Genomic DNA, 16873 nt, shown 5'->3' on the forward strand with positions numbered 1-16873 from the left:
ATATATTTTTTTATATATTTTTTTTATTCATTATTATTTGTCTATTGTGTATTGATTTTGCTGTCTCTCTTTTAGTTTATATTCTACTATCATTATAAATTCTAGTGTTTAGTAGTTTGTAATTTGTATGTTTAATATTTCATTGATTTTTCTCAACTATTTAGTTTATTATTATTATTATTATTTTTTTTTTTATTATTTTTTTTGTTATTAAGATTTTTATTATTTTGTAACTGAAAATAGCTTGCTTATAAAAGAGGCTGGCAAAATATCAATGCATACCTTAAACATACATATCAACTTTATTGACTATAAATAAATGTTTCAAATCATAGTATCCAGGTTCTTTATCAGGTAGTCAAGGAGTGATGTCCTGGGAGGGGAGGGGGGGGGCAATAGCAGCCAACACATGATAATGTCTGTCTGTTATGTCTAGTATTTTTAGTGTCAGTAGTTCCAGGTCCCTAGGCACAGGCATGGGAAGCTCTACCACCTAGATGTTTACATTCTCTTCGTAGCAGAATGCCTTGCCCTGTGTGGAGCAATCTTTTCAGATCCAGGTGTAGCCTCGCATGCAGACATAATTGAGCTGTTAAAAATGTCTCACACACAAATGCTATGTCTGTGTGGTTCCTGTTAATGACATTGAGTGAGTTCCCCAATGTTTGTTCGGAAACCTCTCACATTAGCTGACAGTAATGTTAGTTCACTGTTGGCCGGCATGTGCCACTGGTTGTCGGTATGCCCTGGAACCATATTGAATATTTTAGGTGGGTGGGTTAGCAGACCAAGGAGACTGGGGACAGGTATGCTGGGGTGTGGGGGCACCAGTGTGGGTCCAGTAACCCCTTTGTTGAGAAGGCTACTGCAACTGCCAGGCAACACTTCTCAGGATGAGCAAGATCTCCTGCCCACTCTCTTTCACCAACATGCATCAGCTCCTGCTGCTTATGTTCAACGACCCTGATGTGGCAGTTCAAGTAGGAATGAAAATGCTCTTGACAGTATTTACAGACCTTTCTTGGGCACTGGTTCTGAGTGTTGCCTTGGTGCTTACACTGAGGGCACATGGTCTGTTGCTGTCTTGGGTGGGATGCCTCCTGGTGTGTGTTAACTCAGTTCAGTCACAACATCCCCTGTTATGGGTCTGACTTCTATTTTCTTTGGAACCTGGTGCCCCGATGTGGTTGGTGGTGCCTTTCAGCCTCACTACTGTCACTGGAGGACAATGTGCTGGTAGTGACAAATGTAGGTGACTCCTGATCCTGACCTGAGGTGGGCTGAGAAGAGGCTGAGTGTCCAGGGGAGGCTGGGGTGTTGGATTATGGGGTGGGGAGGATTAGGTAGAGGGAATGGGTGGGGGGTGATGAGAGAGGGTGTGATGAAGAGGTAGTAGAGCTAAGAAGGGGAGAGTGTGAAGGGGAAGGATGGGGGTTGTTTTCCCTGGGGGATGTTGGCCACAACCTGTACTACTATGTTGTGAGGTGTAGCAGTGCATGCTACTGACCTATAGTGTATTGCTTTGCAGGGTAGCTAGTAGTGTTGCTATGATGGATAATGCCTCCACTAAAACTTACCTCTTCTCTAGAAAATCCAAGAAATTCTTGTCAAATTATGCAAAAATGCTTTCCTCAATTTTTTTGTATTCAATAAAAAGGAAAAATTATTGCTCTAGATTTAGATAATCTATTACAAACATATAAATTGTTTCAAAGAATTTTTAGCTCACAAAAATTTGGTGCAGTTTGTTTCAGAAATTTTAAAAAATGGAAAATAATTCTGTTGGCTCCTTAACAAGAATAAACAATGATTGGTCTTTATTTTACAGCTAGCCAATGCTTCAAGTGAGGCACGTTCCATCCGTGAGATGGCCGAGTATGTGGAGGGCATCCAGGTGAAGCAAGCTGGACAGGTTATTACTGGTCAGGTGAATCCTCAGGTGGCTGCCATGTTTGCCCACATCAAGGCTGAACTTGGTGAGTATGCTCTGTGAGGCCTCTGAATTACAGTTGAGGGATGTTATGATTTTAAAATAGAAATGCTTTGGATATTTGCACTAACTTGTATGTTTTTCTTAGTCTTATGGCATCTTTGTTCATGGATATCAGTACATCTCATACTTGTGTATGGAGGAAGCAGTAGACACCTACCTAAATGTTAATACTCCAGTGAGGCTTGAAACACTGGATCAGGAGGAGCTGTGAATGTATCAATAATCCACCTGTAACCTCACTAAATGTTTTAATTTGTGTCAACACCAGGGGAGGGGAGGCAGTCATAGCCTGCCTTCTTGACATCTATCTCTCTTCCTTCACACAAAACTACATGCATTTAATTACAAACACACCCTTCACTCAAAATTCTAAATTGAATATGGCAACTCTTGGAAACATTTTTGGGGAGGGGGTGAAAAATCTTTCCAGGTCAGATTCCTTTTGTGATATTGATCCTAATTGTGTCTTGACACCTCATCAACTTTTTCATTGTTAATTCTGCAACATATGCAGTTTTACATCTAATTTTCAATATGTAAAACACTACCTCTTTACTAAAACTCACATTCTTCTCATCTCAGTTTTATGGATAATACGGCCTTGTTTGGACGACCTGAGTGACTCTAAACTGTTTAATATAATAGACTACATTTGCAGGATTGTTATTTGTGACAGACTAAGTAGGAGAGCTGGGAAGAGCTTGGAGAACAGCACAGGAAGGAGTTATGCGCTGACACTAGTAATTAAGTAATCAACAGAGCTGGTTGTAACAACATAGCAAGGAACTTAAGACTAGGAACCCTCTTTACCGGCTGGGTGATTGAAAGAAAGTGTGCAGAAATATGTGAAAGGCGACATGTGATACCGGAGTTGCCGTGCAGTTTCAGAACTTTGCCTTACACAATGGTCACCATAACAGTTGGCTTGCATTTTGTGTCTCAGCACAAAGAATGTGACTTAGGTAAGTGGCATAGAGTACTTTGGTCAGATGAGGCAAGCTTTCAGGTTACAGACAACCAGAGAAACCATGTGTACTGCAGACTCGGAGTAACCCGTTATGATCCCCGCTACACAACACCCACATTAAAACCCAGATTCTTTGATGGTGTGGGGTTGTTTTTTTTTACTATGGTCTTGGAAAATTAGTGTTTTTGCCTAAGAATGTTCGTATGAACCAAAATAACTACTTTGATTTAATTCTAGATAAGTTAGATTAGTGTATGGAAAAATGCAATGCTGATACTTTCATGCAAGATGGTACACCGTGCCATACAGCAAAGTTAATTGTTGACTAGTTTGATTTCTGCAATGTCAGCCTTTTAAAACCTTGGCCTGCAAATTCGCCAGACCTTAATCTTATAGAAAATCTCTGGGCGTACATAAAACTGAAGCTAAAGGAGAGAGATAGCTCCTCCCTCCCATGCCTCCAAGCCACTATTCAGGACATATGGGACAATATTGATGCTCAGTATCTCCACCACTTGGGTGATTCACTTCCCAAGAAACTTGAAAAGGTCAAGAAGGCACGAGGGCACCCTATCAATTACTATATTAGGTGAATATCCTCATTGAAACATTTTCTGTGTCATTAATCTCCTTCACAGGATGTCACAGGTACCACACCTTCTGCTCTGACCAGCAGTATACTTAACAGCATCTTCTGCCTGAAAGGTTTTGACCTCTCTTCTGAACCAGTCTTACGGGAGGTCATGCGCGCCTATGGTCAGGGTACACAGACCAATACACACAGTACCCTCATGGAATGTGGATGTTTTATTACAGTGCCTTGTGTGCTCTCCCTTCATGCCATTAGACCAGTCTTTCTCTCCAGCTTTTGACCCAGAAGACTCTCTTTTTTATGGCTCTGGTGATGGCCAAGAGAGTTGGGGAAATTCAGGCTCTGTCCACTCAGGTTGCAGTTCAGGGCCATGACATGGTGCTGTCTTATCTTCCTGACTCTGGCCAAGACAGGGACTCCATCTAATCCACTCCCCGGGAGTTTGTCCTGACAAGTCTTTTGGAGGCCATCAGCTCAGATGATGAGGAGCTCCTATGTCCTCTTCATGCTCTGCAGTGGTACCTTCACAGGACACAGTCCCCATTTAGGCCTAGACACCTTTTCCTCTCGGTCCGGGACCCCAAACGCTCTATCTCCAAGACGGCCATCTCGTACTTCCTCTGGCAGTTGATACATGCTGCTCATGAGGATTTCCCCCATCATCTGGGACTTACACTCTGGATAAGAGCACATTGCATGCTGAGTGGCAACATTGCTGTGGTCCACTAACAAGGCTGTGGCTGATGTAATGGTTGTGGCCTACTGGCGAATGCAATTCATTTTTGCCACCTTAATGCAGTCCACAGGCTCCAGAATGGGATCTTCTCCCTGGGACATGTCGTGGCATCTGGCAGCGTCATCCCTTGATGTCTGCAGTGCCATGCCACATCCTCCTTCAGACTGAGCCAGTTTAACCCCTTCAATACGGTGACGCCTATGTAGGCGTCATGAAGCCCCAGTAGCATATACGGTGACGCCTACGTAGACGTCATATTTCTTTTCTGAGCTTTCTTCAGTTCAGTTGTCCCGTATGGTGTGTTGGATACCAACTACACATGCCGTATGCTCTCCTTGAAGTCCTAGTGCTCTTCCCACCATCCTTGTCTCCACCAATCACTAAAGATAAGCTACATGCCTTGTGTCTAAAATTACCCAATGGCATAGACTGTTCCCCTCTCTCTCTCTCTCTCTCTCTCTCTCTCTCTCTCTCTCTCTCTCTCTCTCTCTCTCTCTCTCTCTCTCTCTCTCTCTCTCTCTCTCTCTCTCTCTCTCTCTCTCTCTCTCTCTCTCTCTCTCTCTCTCTCTCTCTCTCTCTCTCTCTCTTCTTTTATTTATTTATTTATTTATTATTTTTTTTACTTTATTACATATTTTTTATACATTGGTTAGTCAAGAGCTTCAGTAGGGTTGCTGAAAACTATCTTTGACATGGAATTAAATACATGGAACAATTAAAATATGCAAAACGAAATTACCAATTATACAACACGTACAGTACATGTGCTATTTACATGCTATGGTTGTTTAATCCATGCATTGGCAGCAGACTTAAAGGTGTGTAGGGAGGAGGTGTTGTGAAGCTGTGTCTGCATAACCAGATGGTTCCACATTCGCGTGTAATGTGGAAGGAAGGAGCGAAGGAAGGTCTCCGTCCTAGCAAAAGGGACGACGAGTTGGTGAACCCTGGATGTGGCAGCTCTGGTGGTGTGGCCATGTGGCTGCGCCCAGGGCTGGCGGAGTGCAGTCAGGTGCGGGGCGCCTTGCTTATGAGTCTTGAAGATGACACACAACCCTGCCACATCACGTTGCTGCTGAAGAGGCTGCATGGTAGGGGACGGCTGGTCTGGCGGGGCCTTTAGACGTATCAGGCGTTGTGCTCGATGCTGGATCTTGTCTAGAAGGCTTAAGTATGAGGGGGCAGGACAACCAGGTGAGAGGGGCATACTCCATAAGGGGGCGGACTTGAACTGCATATAGGGTGGAGATTCCCTGGGAGTCGAGGAGATGTGAGACGCGCCGGATGCAACTAAGTTTCCATGCGGCTTTCTTGGCTATGGTCCTGACGTGTCCAGTGAAGGTCAGGGCACTGTTCATTTCCACGCCAAGTATGGAGATGGAAGCCTGCAGGGGTAATGCCCTTCCATCAAGTAAGATGGTGGGGATGGGTGTGTCAAGGGGGGAGTGTCGTCAGGAAACCAGCATCACCTGTGTCTTGTCAGGAGCAAGTTCCACTTGCCATCGATGCCCCCATGAAACTATGGTTTGCAGTACTTGGTTGATGTGTGCGACAGTCGCACAGTGATCACCGCTGTCGCAAGGGAATGTCAGGGTGCAGTCATCGGCGTATGCATGTGCCTCTGGAATGAGCTGGAGCAGGTCATTAAAAAATGCATTCTCTCTCTCTCTCTCTCTCTCTCTCTCTCTCTCTCTCTCTCTCTCTCTCTCTCTCTCTCTCTCTCTCTCTCTCTCTCTCTCTTCTCTCTCTCCCTCCCCATCTCTCTTCCTCCTCCCCTCTCCCTCTCGAAGATAAGTTACATGCGTCCCGCCTTGTAACATTCGTGGCTACACACACACACACACACCCGGTAGCTCAGTGGTTAGAGCGCTGGCTTCACAAGCCAGAGGACCGGGTTCGATTCCCCGGCCGGGTGGAGATATTTGGGTGTGTCTCCTTTCACGTGTAGCCCCTGTTCACCTAGCAGTGAGTAGGTACGGGATGTAAATTGAGGAGTTGTGACCTTGTTGTTCCGGTGTGTGGTGTGTGCCTGGTCTCAGGCCTATCTGAAGATCGGAAATAATGAGCTCTGAGCTCGTTCCGTAGGGTAACGTCTGGCTGTCTCGTCAGAGACTGCAGCAGATCAAACAGTGAAACACACACAAATACAAAAACAACAAATTTTCTAATCTCTCTCTCTCTCTCTCTCTCTCTCTCTCTCTCTCTCTCTCTCTCTCTCTCTCTCTCTCTCTCTCTCTCTCTCTCTCTCTCTCTCTCTCTCTCTCTCTCTCTCTCTCTCTCTCCTCCCCTTCCCTCCTCCCTGTCTTCCTCTCGAAGATAAGCTACATGCGTCCGCTTGTGTCTAAAATATTAGCAAATGTCTCTCTCTCTCTCTCTCTCTCTCTCTCTCTCTCTCTCTCTCTCTCTCTCTCTCTCTCTCTCTCTCTCTCTCTCTCTCTCTCTCTCTCTCCGAGAGAAGCGTCCACTTTCCTCTTGGAAGGCGATATAGTGACTAAAAAATAGCAGCATAATACACAAAGACGACAAGTATGACAAGCTTGCACGAGTTTTCTGCGCTTGGGCGCGCGGCACTACCACCCGTATATCATACAGGCGGGCTTTTTTAACATCCGGCGCGAAGGGGTTAAGGGTCATGGCAGGGATCTATTAGGAGAAGCTACTATGACACTACCCAATATTCTTACCTGTGTGACTTCTACATATGCCTGGTAAGTCACAAGACTTTGTGGACTTTGTCATCCATGATCAACCCTCTACTCGTATTGCCTATAGTAGAAGGAACACGTATTATGTGAAATAAATGACATTTGTATAACTAAAATGTTTTTTTCACTTACCTGTCCCTTCAATACACTCGTGCTCTTCCTACCCATGTAATGCCTCTTACAAGTTTTTTCTCAAGGTCATAGAGAAGTGTGGTGTCAAGATGGCTAACACAGGCAGCACATTGACTTGCACACGAAAGGGGGTGGGGTTGATTCTTAGTCACTGAAAGTCACAGGGAGACAATGCATTCATTGCTAATAGTAGAAGGAGCAGGTTAGTGAAAAAAATACATTTTAGTTATAAAAGTCATGTTTTGAACTGCAGTTGAATGAATTGCACTCTAAAGATGTCAAGTTCAGTCACAAAGAAACATTTTGAAAATGCAGTTTTATTAAAACAGCTGTTTTAGCCAGGTGTTGAAATGTTGAAGTTTAACCCTTAACGTATGGTGATCGTTTCAGGAAGATTTTACCATCGCATGTAGAGAGACGGGGATCATTCTGGGAATCATTATTTTACTGCGCTAAACATTTGAATCTCTCCCCATCGCTATTGGTCTTGGGGCAAGTGGAGGTATATGGCAACTTTTCTCGCTCATCTCTTCGAGCCTTAAGACATGATTCCACACATTAGTTCACCTTTTTCCATTATGGAAGTGACATCTCGCAAACCCTGCGACCCGGAGGGAGGAAATGGTACAGTACTCCGAGTGATGTTGTGTTAGTGTTACTCGGTAGTGACATTGAGGATAGTGATGAAAATGAAGACTGATTTTTTTATTGAGACAAGAAAGTGAAGACTCTAGTAGTGATTCTGATAGTGATCTGGGAGACAGAGACCAACCCTCACAGCAGTAAGACGCTTTTTAGTCAGCATCACGTGGCACACACATAGTCAGATGCGGCCGTGGCAGAAATATTTGTACTACAAGAGATAGATTTGTAGCTGCAGGTTCAACACATGCTGCTGAATATAAAAGTGACTTTCAGTGGAGTCTATGTGATGACTTTATTGCAACTATGCCCGTGTTTGCTGGCCAGCCTGTTGGAATAAGTACTGTATTTCCAGAAGTTTAACATGATTCTGATTATTTTCTGGTGCACCTGAGCAATGATTTATTAGATCATATTATGAATGAAACTAACAAGTATCATGCCAAGTATGTTGAGGCTCATGAGATGCCCCCTGGCTCACACTAGAAGAAATGGCAAATCTAACACGAGATGAACTTCTAACATTTATAGCTTTGACTTTGCTCATGCCTCATGCCAGAAAATTTCTAAGACATGACTACAGGAACAGGAGTGACCTATTCATGCCAATATTTGGAAGTTTTATGATGAGAGACAGGTAAAACAATATAATAAGGTTTCTTCATTTTACTAGTGATGAGAGTGCTGATCCACTGTAAAGCACGTGCGCTGTGTTATCAGAGCTTGGGGGGTATTTCTTAGTGGCTGGTTCTGCCACGGATTCGGGAAGAATTTTTGATATGCAGTAACTTTACTCTCAGAGATCATACCATGTTGAAAACTACATCGTTGTACTCAGAATAACAAAGATAAATGTGCTTTTATTAGGGAAAAAATCTTTTAGCATTTTTCGACAGGTGTGATTTTTACTTGTTGTAGCAGATGGAAAGTAAGTCAGCTCCCCGGATTTTAAGTATTAATAATGTCAAACTTGGGAAAGAAAAAAAAAAACCTATGTATGACTGTGGGCAACAATCTTATAGACTTGTTTCAAATGAACTTATCAGTATCAGTAGTAGTATTGGTAATGGTATTAGCATTGGCCTAATTTAGTGGTATATGTGTCAGTCAAAATTATGGTATTGGTACATCTCTAGTCCATAATTCCTTTTCTTTTACACTCATATTCACCACTTTTTCATCAGGTGAGGAGCGTGGAGCACATTCCCTGCCACCTTTGAAATATGATTACAGTGCCCTGGAACCACATATTTGTACCACCATCATGCAGATCCATCACACCAAGCACCATCAAGGATACATCAACAACCTGAAGGCAGCTGTAGAAAAGGTAGGTGACTTAAAGGAAACCAGGAAAGAATGTAATAAAGAGAGAGGGAGGAATAGGGAGAAGACATTGGTGCTAATATCCCTACCTTGTTAATGATTTCTTGTTGAACTGTGGTCAGCTTAGAAAAAGTCATTGTATATAGCATAGAGAGAAGTGAAGTGGTACAAATTGTAGATGTAGGACAGTTAAGTGATCAAACCTCACATGGACATCAGTGATCTTTAGGTTAGTTATGGTGAAGCTCTGTTACATCAACACATTTACTATAAAAAAAAAAAAAAAATCTTGAGCACACCTTCATATGCACTTTAGTCTATAGTGAACAAAACATGGCTCAGATGTGCTTCATATGTGCACAGTCTATCTGCACTTCACTCAATTGTGAACAAACATAGCTCAGATGCACTAGCATACAGTCGCTGCTCTGCACTTTATTACTATGAAGTATTTACCTGCTGGAACTGTGGCAAGTTCCAGAAAACTTTCCAAGAAAACAGGCAGCTGCATTGTATGCTACCTGCTACAAGTCTTGCTTGAGTGTTCACTTCTAAGGCAGTGATAGCTTCATAAGTTCTCTATAAGAACACATGTTAACGGAGGCTCATGGTATCCAATGTGCAATAGTAGGAGAAACGAAGTCTTCAAAAGTGTAAACATCTTTTGTCATGTGAACCACATTTGCTATTGTATAGCCCCAATTAAAAAATAGCGATTTTAGATTAAACAATTTTATACTGTGATATACCAAGATTTTCCCATACTAGCTTACTTCCTTTCCTAATGCCCAGAATGTGGATTGGATTATGCCTGCGAGCCCAGCTTGCACTTGCAGTGCCAATGGCCCTGAATGTGGATTGGATTATGCCTGCGAGCCCAGCTTGCACCTGCAGTGCCAATGGCCCCACACATATTATTGTCACCGAAAGTCTAAATAGCACCTAAACTCATGTTCACTCTAGACCTATTCATTACAAATAAGCAAATGAGTAAGCAAAAATACATACAGTGGAACCTCAGTTCATGAACCTCTCTGTGCACAAAATATCGATTGATGAACCAGATTTTTGTTGTTGCATATACTAATTACCCATATGTAATTACATATGCCTATATGCCATTATTCCCACACTCAGCACAGAAAATTAACCTGCACCTCTATGTATAGAGATCGTGCCTATAGAAGTTCCACATCACCTTCATGCGCACCGGGAACCACCAGCCCAGCTGGCCAACCATACCTCAGATCCTTTCTGTGCTCGGCACGGTGTTCAGCTGCGCCTCTTCTCGCTTCTTCCTGCCTTTCTTTTGTGCCCACTTCTTTGCTGCTTCCATTTCTACTTCTCCCTGAGTTGCCATGGCCGCTCGGAGTTGTGTTGGCTTCAAGAGGTGGTTGCTGGGCGAGGCTTTTGAGCCGCATTCCCACTGTGTCTTGTCGGCCTGCCATGTGTTCAGCCAAAAACCGGTGTAGTGAGTGTTCCCACCTCTCCCTTCTCCAGTTCCAAGTGTATGTGAAGGATGCTGAGAAGCGTTCTGCTAAAGAGAAGAAGTGGGCCAAGTTGTCTGACGGTTCCAGTGAGAAGCGTTCTTGCTGGCAGGAGCCGGCTTTTGAGGCCCCTTGGGCCAGCAGGTTTGTCGTTGTAGAGCCTGATCTGGCTGCTGTGAAGGGTTCTATTGGCCAGTTGTCAGCGGTTTTGCTGCCCCTTGCCTCCGGTTCTGCGTTTTCAAGGTTTGCGGATGGCAGAGCGAGTGTGCGTCTGCCCCCCCAGGTTGGTGTCGGGTGTAGCGGGGCCCCGGTCTCCCCCCAGCTCAGACCCTTTGGTGGTGGCTGCTGGTAGTAGTGGACCGAGTCTCGGTGTGTTCCCTCTCCCTGGTTTGGTTCCGGGAGTGAGTGGGGGGGCAGGTTTCCTCTGTTCCAAGCCCTGCCCCGGAGTTGGTGATCTGGGGAGAGAGATTGTGTGCAGCCCCGCTTTCTGCCCTGCCACCAGTGGTGAGTAGCGTGCCTTCTCCAGCTGTTCCTGGCCTTTCCACAGAGTTTTCAGGGCTCAGTGTAGTTAGCGTATGTGCAGCCCCTTTCCCTAGTCTGGCTTTTGGGGTGGGGGTCCAGTCCTCTGCTGTTTCAGGCTCTTCCTCAGACTTTTCTGGCTATGGGGGTGTGAGCTTCAGTGTGGCCCCGCTTCCTACCGTGGCCCCAGCAATGAGTGTGGTGTAGACTCCCTCTGTGTCAGGTGCTTCCAGGGAGTTTTCAGGTCTCGGTGGAATGAGCTTGCGTGCAGCCCCGCTCCTCGGTGTGGCTCCGGGATTGAGTGGTTTGCAGGCTCCTGCGGATCCTTTTTCTTCCGTGGCCGGTCCTGGGGTTGGTGGATTGAGTCTACGCGCTGCTTCTCTCTCTGATAAGGCTTCGGGGATTTGTGGGGATCCAGTCTCCTCCTTGGGCCTTGTTGGTGGCTGATAAATGGGACTTCATGCAGCACCACTCCCTGGTGGGTTGCTGGGTGATGGCAGTTTTGCAGGCTCAGCGAGCATGTCTTTCATGGGCCTGCCTCATGCTGATTTGCTGCTTGGGTCAATGCCCTCGCAGGTCCTGCCCTGGCCAGTTGATGTGGGCACGGACCCTGGTGGCACAGTAGTTAGTCAGGCTGCTGCCACAGGCTGGTCTTCATTTTCTGAAGAGGTGGATGAGGTTTTTGATGACATTCCCTTGGGGGAGGTTGGCTCTCTGGATGAGGAGGGTGCATCCTCCTTTCATGAGGTTATTACCTCAGTGAGAGAGTCCTTGGGTCTCCCCATGCCCTCTTCTCTTGCCTCCATTCTTCAGACTGGGGTCAAGTGCACCTCTGGGACTTCTCGGCCTGGCCCCACTCCCTTGGTGCTGCCTCGTTATCCTCTAGCTCTGGAGGTTCGTAGGATTCCCTGGGGGATCTCTAATCCAGCTTCTGCCAAGCTCGCCTTGCCCAGGAGGTGGGCTTCAAGGGCGGAGAGGTGGTACACTCCAGAAGCAGATTCCTGTGGGGCTCCTCCTCTCAGTGATGAGCTGCTTCATTTGGTGGAGAGTAAAGATATGTTTGTGAGTCTTCCCTGGCGTATGGCTACTCAGAGGGTATTTTGAGTACTCTGGACGGATCAGGTTCTGGGGCCCTGTGCTGGCCTTTCCAGTGCTGCCTCCCAGAGGGGTTTGGACTGCTTGGGAGCTCTTGCCAGGGCAAATTTAGATGTTATGCAGCCCTGTGAAATGCTCTGTTTGAGGATGATGATGTTACGCAGGCAGGCTGTGGTGAGAAACCTCGAGAGAGACGACAGTTGATGTCTTCCTCCGTTGGCCCCCACTTTTTTGATGGTCAGACTTGCAGTAGTGGAGCAGAGGGAGCTTGAGTCCTCGCAATGGTCACTCGTTTCCCAGCTTGCTCATGGCTTGGCTTCCTCAGCTTGGGGTGTCAGGGTTAAGGCTGGTGGGGCCGTTGGTTCCCGATGCCTTGCGCCAGTTGTGCCTCCTTGGGTTCCGCCCCCTCCTGCTCCTAAGGTGAGCAGTTCCTTTCACTCTCAAGGAGTCTTCCATGGCCACTCAAAAGGGCCGTCAGGGCTCTCGCTAGGGACGCTGCGGAGGTGCCACTGCTAGTTGGGGCTTATCTGCAGCGGCACTGGCAGGAGTGGGAGAACATCAGGGCCTGTGAGTGGGTGGTCAAGACCCTTTGGTATGGTTACGTTTTCCCCTTCCTCAGGGATCCGCCCCTCTCGAGCACGCCTGTGGAGTGTCCGGCGTACAGGGAGGGCTTGGACTGCCATTCAGCTCTGGAGGCTGTGGTTTCTGAGATGCTGATAGAGGGAGCTATAGAACCGGTGGTAGACCCTCAGGCTGGGTTCTGTTCTCGCATCTTGTGCCCAAGTCCATACGGGCCGGAGACCGATTTGCGACCTTTCAGTTTTAAATCGTTTCCTGGTGGTGACCCACTTTTGTATGGAGACTGTTTCGTCAGTGTTGGAGTCAATGGCCAAGGGTGAGTGGATGGTGTCCTTGGACCTGCAGGACGCTTACTATCTGGTTCCTGTCCACCCTCGGTCACACAAGTACATGCAGTTCATCTGGCAGGGCAGAGTTTACCAGTTTCAGACTCTGTGCTTCGGCCTTGCCATGGCTCCTCAGGTCTGTACCAAGGTGATGGCTCCCGTGTCGGCATGGGTCCATCGCCTCGGCATACCCTTGCGTTGTTATCTGGACGATTGGTTGATTTCCGGTCCTTCTTGGGCTTCATGCCTCAACAATGTCTGGTCTTTTCTGCTTCTGTGTTCTTGAGTGGGGATTCAGGTCAACTGGGCCAAATCTGATCTGTCTCCCAGCCAGAGGAAGCAATTTTTGGGTATGGTTCTCGACTCTCAGAGCCTGGGTCTTCCTGTCGCCAGATTGGGTCAACCAGTTTCAGGCAGTTGCCCGACAGTTTCTGCTAGCCAAGGCTCCACCAGTGTCCCTCTGGAGGTCTTTGCTGGGACATCTTGCATCCCTAGCATGGTTAGTGCCAGGCAGGCTCCTGCAGATGTGGGCTCTGCAGCGGTGCCTAAAGAGGCATTGGCAGGCTGCTTCCGACCCAGATTGGTGGTGAGTGGCTCCAAGTCGTCAGTATTTGCAAGACCTTGCTTGGTGGTTGGTTCCGGATTAGCTTTTGAAAGGTGCTCTGTTTGTAGTGCCGCCCCTGGAACAAACCCTGTTCTCAGATGCTTCCCAGCTCAGGTGGGGAGCTCACCTGGGAGATTCTCTGGCTTTGGGAGTCAGGACTGTGGAGGAGCAGGGGCTCCACATAAATCATCTGGAGCTTTTGGCAGTCTTTCGGGCTCTCCAGAGTTTTCAGCAGGCCTTGTCGGGATCGGTGGTGTCTGTGATGTCTGACAACTCAACAGTGGTCGCCTATCTCAGGATGTCCGGGGTCACTCGTTCCAAACCTCTGTCAACCTTAGCAGGGACAGTTCTCCGGTGGTGCGAGAGCCCGTCCATCTCTCTGTGCCTTGTTTTCGTTCCAGGACGCCACAATGTAATTACGGATGTGCTCAGTCGGGAGTGTGTTGGTTCAGAGTTTTTTTTTTTTTTTTTATGTAGGAAAGAGGGCCTGCCAAGGGCGTAAAAAGAAAAAGTGGACGCTACATCCCGAAGTTTGCAGGAAAGTCTTCCAGGTGTGGGGATCTCTGGTAGATCTGTTTACCACAGCACTGACTCATCGTCTGCCCCTGTATGTTTCTCCTCTTTCGAATTAGGGGGGCCTGGCAACAGGATGCATTCTCTTTTCTGTGGGACAGTTTGGATCTGTACGCCTTTCCACAGTTCGTTCTGATCCGCCGTGTTCTGGTGAGGGTTCGCGAGTTGCGGGCTGTGTGTATGACACTAGTGGCTTCTCTTTGGCCTCAGGGAGACTGGTTTCCCTTGTTGCTGGAGCTGCTCATGGACAGTCCCCTGATTCTTCCCATGTGGCGGTCTCTCCTTCGACAACCTCACCATCCCCTCTTCCACGGTTCTCCGGAAAAGCTCCATCTTCATGCGTGGCGACTCTCCAGCGTCTCTTCCGACTGCGAGGTTTTTCATGCAAGGCTGCTAAGTTCATGTCTCAACTAGTCAGGCAGTCTTCTGCCTCAGTTTACCAGGCAAAGTGGAGAGTCTTTTGTGGTTGGTGTGAGTCAAGGGGTTTGGATCTGTGCTCTGCCTCTGTAGTGCAGCTAGCAGACTTTTTCATTTTCCTATTTGAGTCAAAGCGCCTGTCAGTGTCAGCAATTAGGGATTATCGTTGTGCCCTAGCTCCTGTTCTGCATCAGTCAGGCATAAACCTTTCCACCGATCCAGACCTTTCTTCTCTGTTCCGCTCCTTTGTGGTCTCTTGTCCACCTCGTTTGCCTTGGTTACCTGCCTGGGACCTTTCTCTGGTCCTTTGATCCTTGTTATGTCCTCCTTATGAGCCCTTGTGGTCAGGCTCACTGAGGGAAGTCTTGCTTAAGACCATGTTTCTTCTGGCGCTTGCATCAGCTCGTCGGGTTAGTGGGTTTCATGGCCTGTTGGCTGAGGTGCATCACTCCAAGTGATGGACGTCCATGACCTCTTCCTTTGCCCCTGATTTCCTGGCTAAGACTCAGTGTCTGGGCCGGGCCAGCATTCATTCGACGAATTCACAATTCCTGCTCTTCTTGACTTTGTTGGTGGGGAGGATGAGGTAGACCACCTTCTTTGTCCAGTTCGGGCAGTTCGTGAGTATCTTTGCAGGACTAGGGATTGTTAGCTGACCTGCTCTAGGTTGTTGGTCACAGTTTCGGATCCCAGACGAGCTGTCCACCCTCATACCTTGTCTAAGTGGATTTGTCAGGTGATTCCGAGGGCCTATGTGAGTGTCTCTTCTGAAAGTGAACACACATGGGGTTCGGGTTATTGTGACCAGTGTTCTCTTTAGAAAAGTTAAGAGTCTGGACTTGGTCCTCAAGGCTGGCACGTGGAAGAGTATGACCACCTTTGCCTCCTTTTACCTAAGAGATGTTACTCATAGGTATTTAAATACTTTTTCCCTTGGACTGATAGTTTCAGCATTGAGGGTTGTTCACTGATGCTGGTTTAGTTTCATTCAGGTTTTTCCTTGTTGTCAGAAACATGATTTATGGATACGTTATTTTTCCCGTTTTTGGGTATTTTGGAGATCGTGTGTGCTATCTTCGGGGTTCTGTTACACCCCCCCACCTATACTTGGGAATCTGGCATATGTAATTTCATATGAGTAATTAGTATATGTAACAACAAAATAGTTTTATAAAGTAAATACTTTTTTTGTGAATATACTTACCCATATGTAATTAATTACATAGTAAGAGTTTCCCTTCCTCCCTCCCCTCTGTGTTTCTGTCAGTTTTGGCAGAAGGGATCTGAGGTATGGTTGGCCAGCTGGGCTGGTGGTTCCCGGTGACGTTGAACTTCTATAGACATGATCTTTATGTATAGAGGTGCAGGTTGATTTTCTGTGCTGAGTGTGGGAATAATGGCATATAGGCATATGTACGTAATTACATATGGGTAAGTATATTCACAAAAAAAGTTTACTTTAAAAAAATTTTTTTTTTAACAAATTTTACTGTCCATGAATGAAAATTTGGTCAGAGAGGTAGCAACACCACTGTCATCCTGGCAAGGCCCGGAAAATCTCTGCCCGCATTTTGAATCTTAAGTAGCAAATGGATGCTGCCTCTCTGGCAACGCTTATTTGTTTGGTCAGTCGCTGCAGTTTTTTCAATCACTCCAGCAATTCTGGCTATATTCTTTGTAGTCTTTTTTTTTTTATGTTTTAGACAGGCTTCTTTATGGATAAAATTTTCTCTTGCTGGTCTTTTTTTTTTTTTTTTTTTTTTTTTTTTTTTTTGTCCATGCTGCCACTAGGCTACAAAATATGAAGGCAACTGGATGCAGAGGGAGAGGGACATGATGTAACAAAATATATACAAACCCTTCCACTGGCTTGGCTGGATGGTAACTGGTGGATTCTTATCCCCCACATTTCCTCTTCTGTCTCCTCTCACATGCTAGATATAAGTTACACACCTCAGCTAGCTAGCAAGTGTGTGAGAAGAGAGGGTGCAGACTGAACTGATTTTTGCCATTGCATTAATCATTGGCTTGCTCCTGTCTAATGCATTGTTGGGCACTGTAGGTACAATATGACACATGAGAAGTGATTTTAGAATGTGCACCTCCAATGAATTGTAGGAGTTCTACATTAAAACAGCCATTGACCATTGGTAACTCATACTCGGAGCATTGTTGGTGCC

The 16873-nt window shown here is 46.3% G+C and overlaps 1 protein-coding gene across 1 annotated transcript in view; it reads left to right on the top strand.

The window, feature by feature from the left end:
• The window catches only part of LOC123501938 (superoxide dismutase [Mn], mitochondrial-like), a gene marked incomplete at its 3' end in the record, with an annotated part of 92824 nt that overhangs the window by 70935 nt on the left and 5016 nt on the right, over nt 1-16873 (top strand). The window contains 2 exon segments of the mRNA XM_045251037.1: nt 1829-1976; nt 8952-9097. Of these exon segments, the coding sequence (XP_045106972.1) occupies nt 1829-1976; nt 8952-9097 (294 nt within the window).

The sequence above is a fragment of the Portunus trituberculatus genome, chromosome 10 (genome assembly GCF_017591435.1).
Source record: "Portunus trituberculatus isolate SZX2019 chromosome 10, ASM1759143v1, whole genome shotgun sequence".
Classification (NCBI taxonomy): Eukaryota; Metazoa; Arthropoda; class Malacostraca; order Decapoda; family Portunidae; genus Portunus; species Portunus trituberculatus.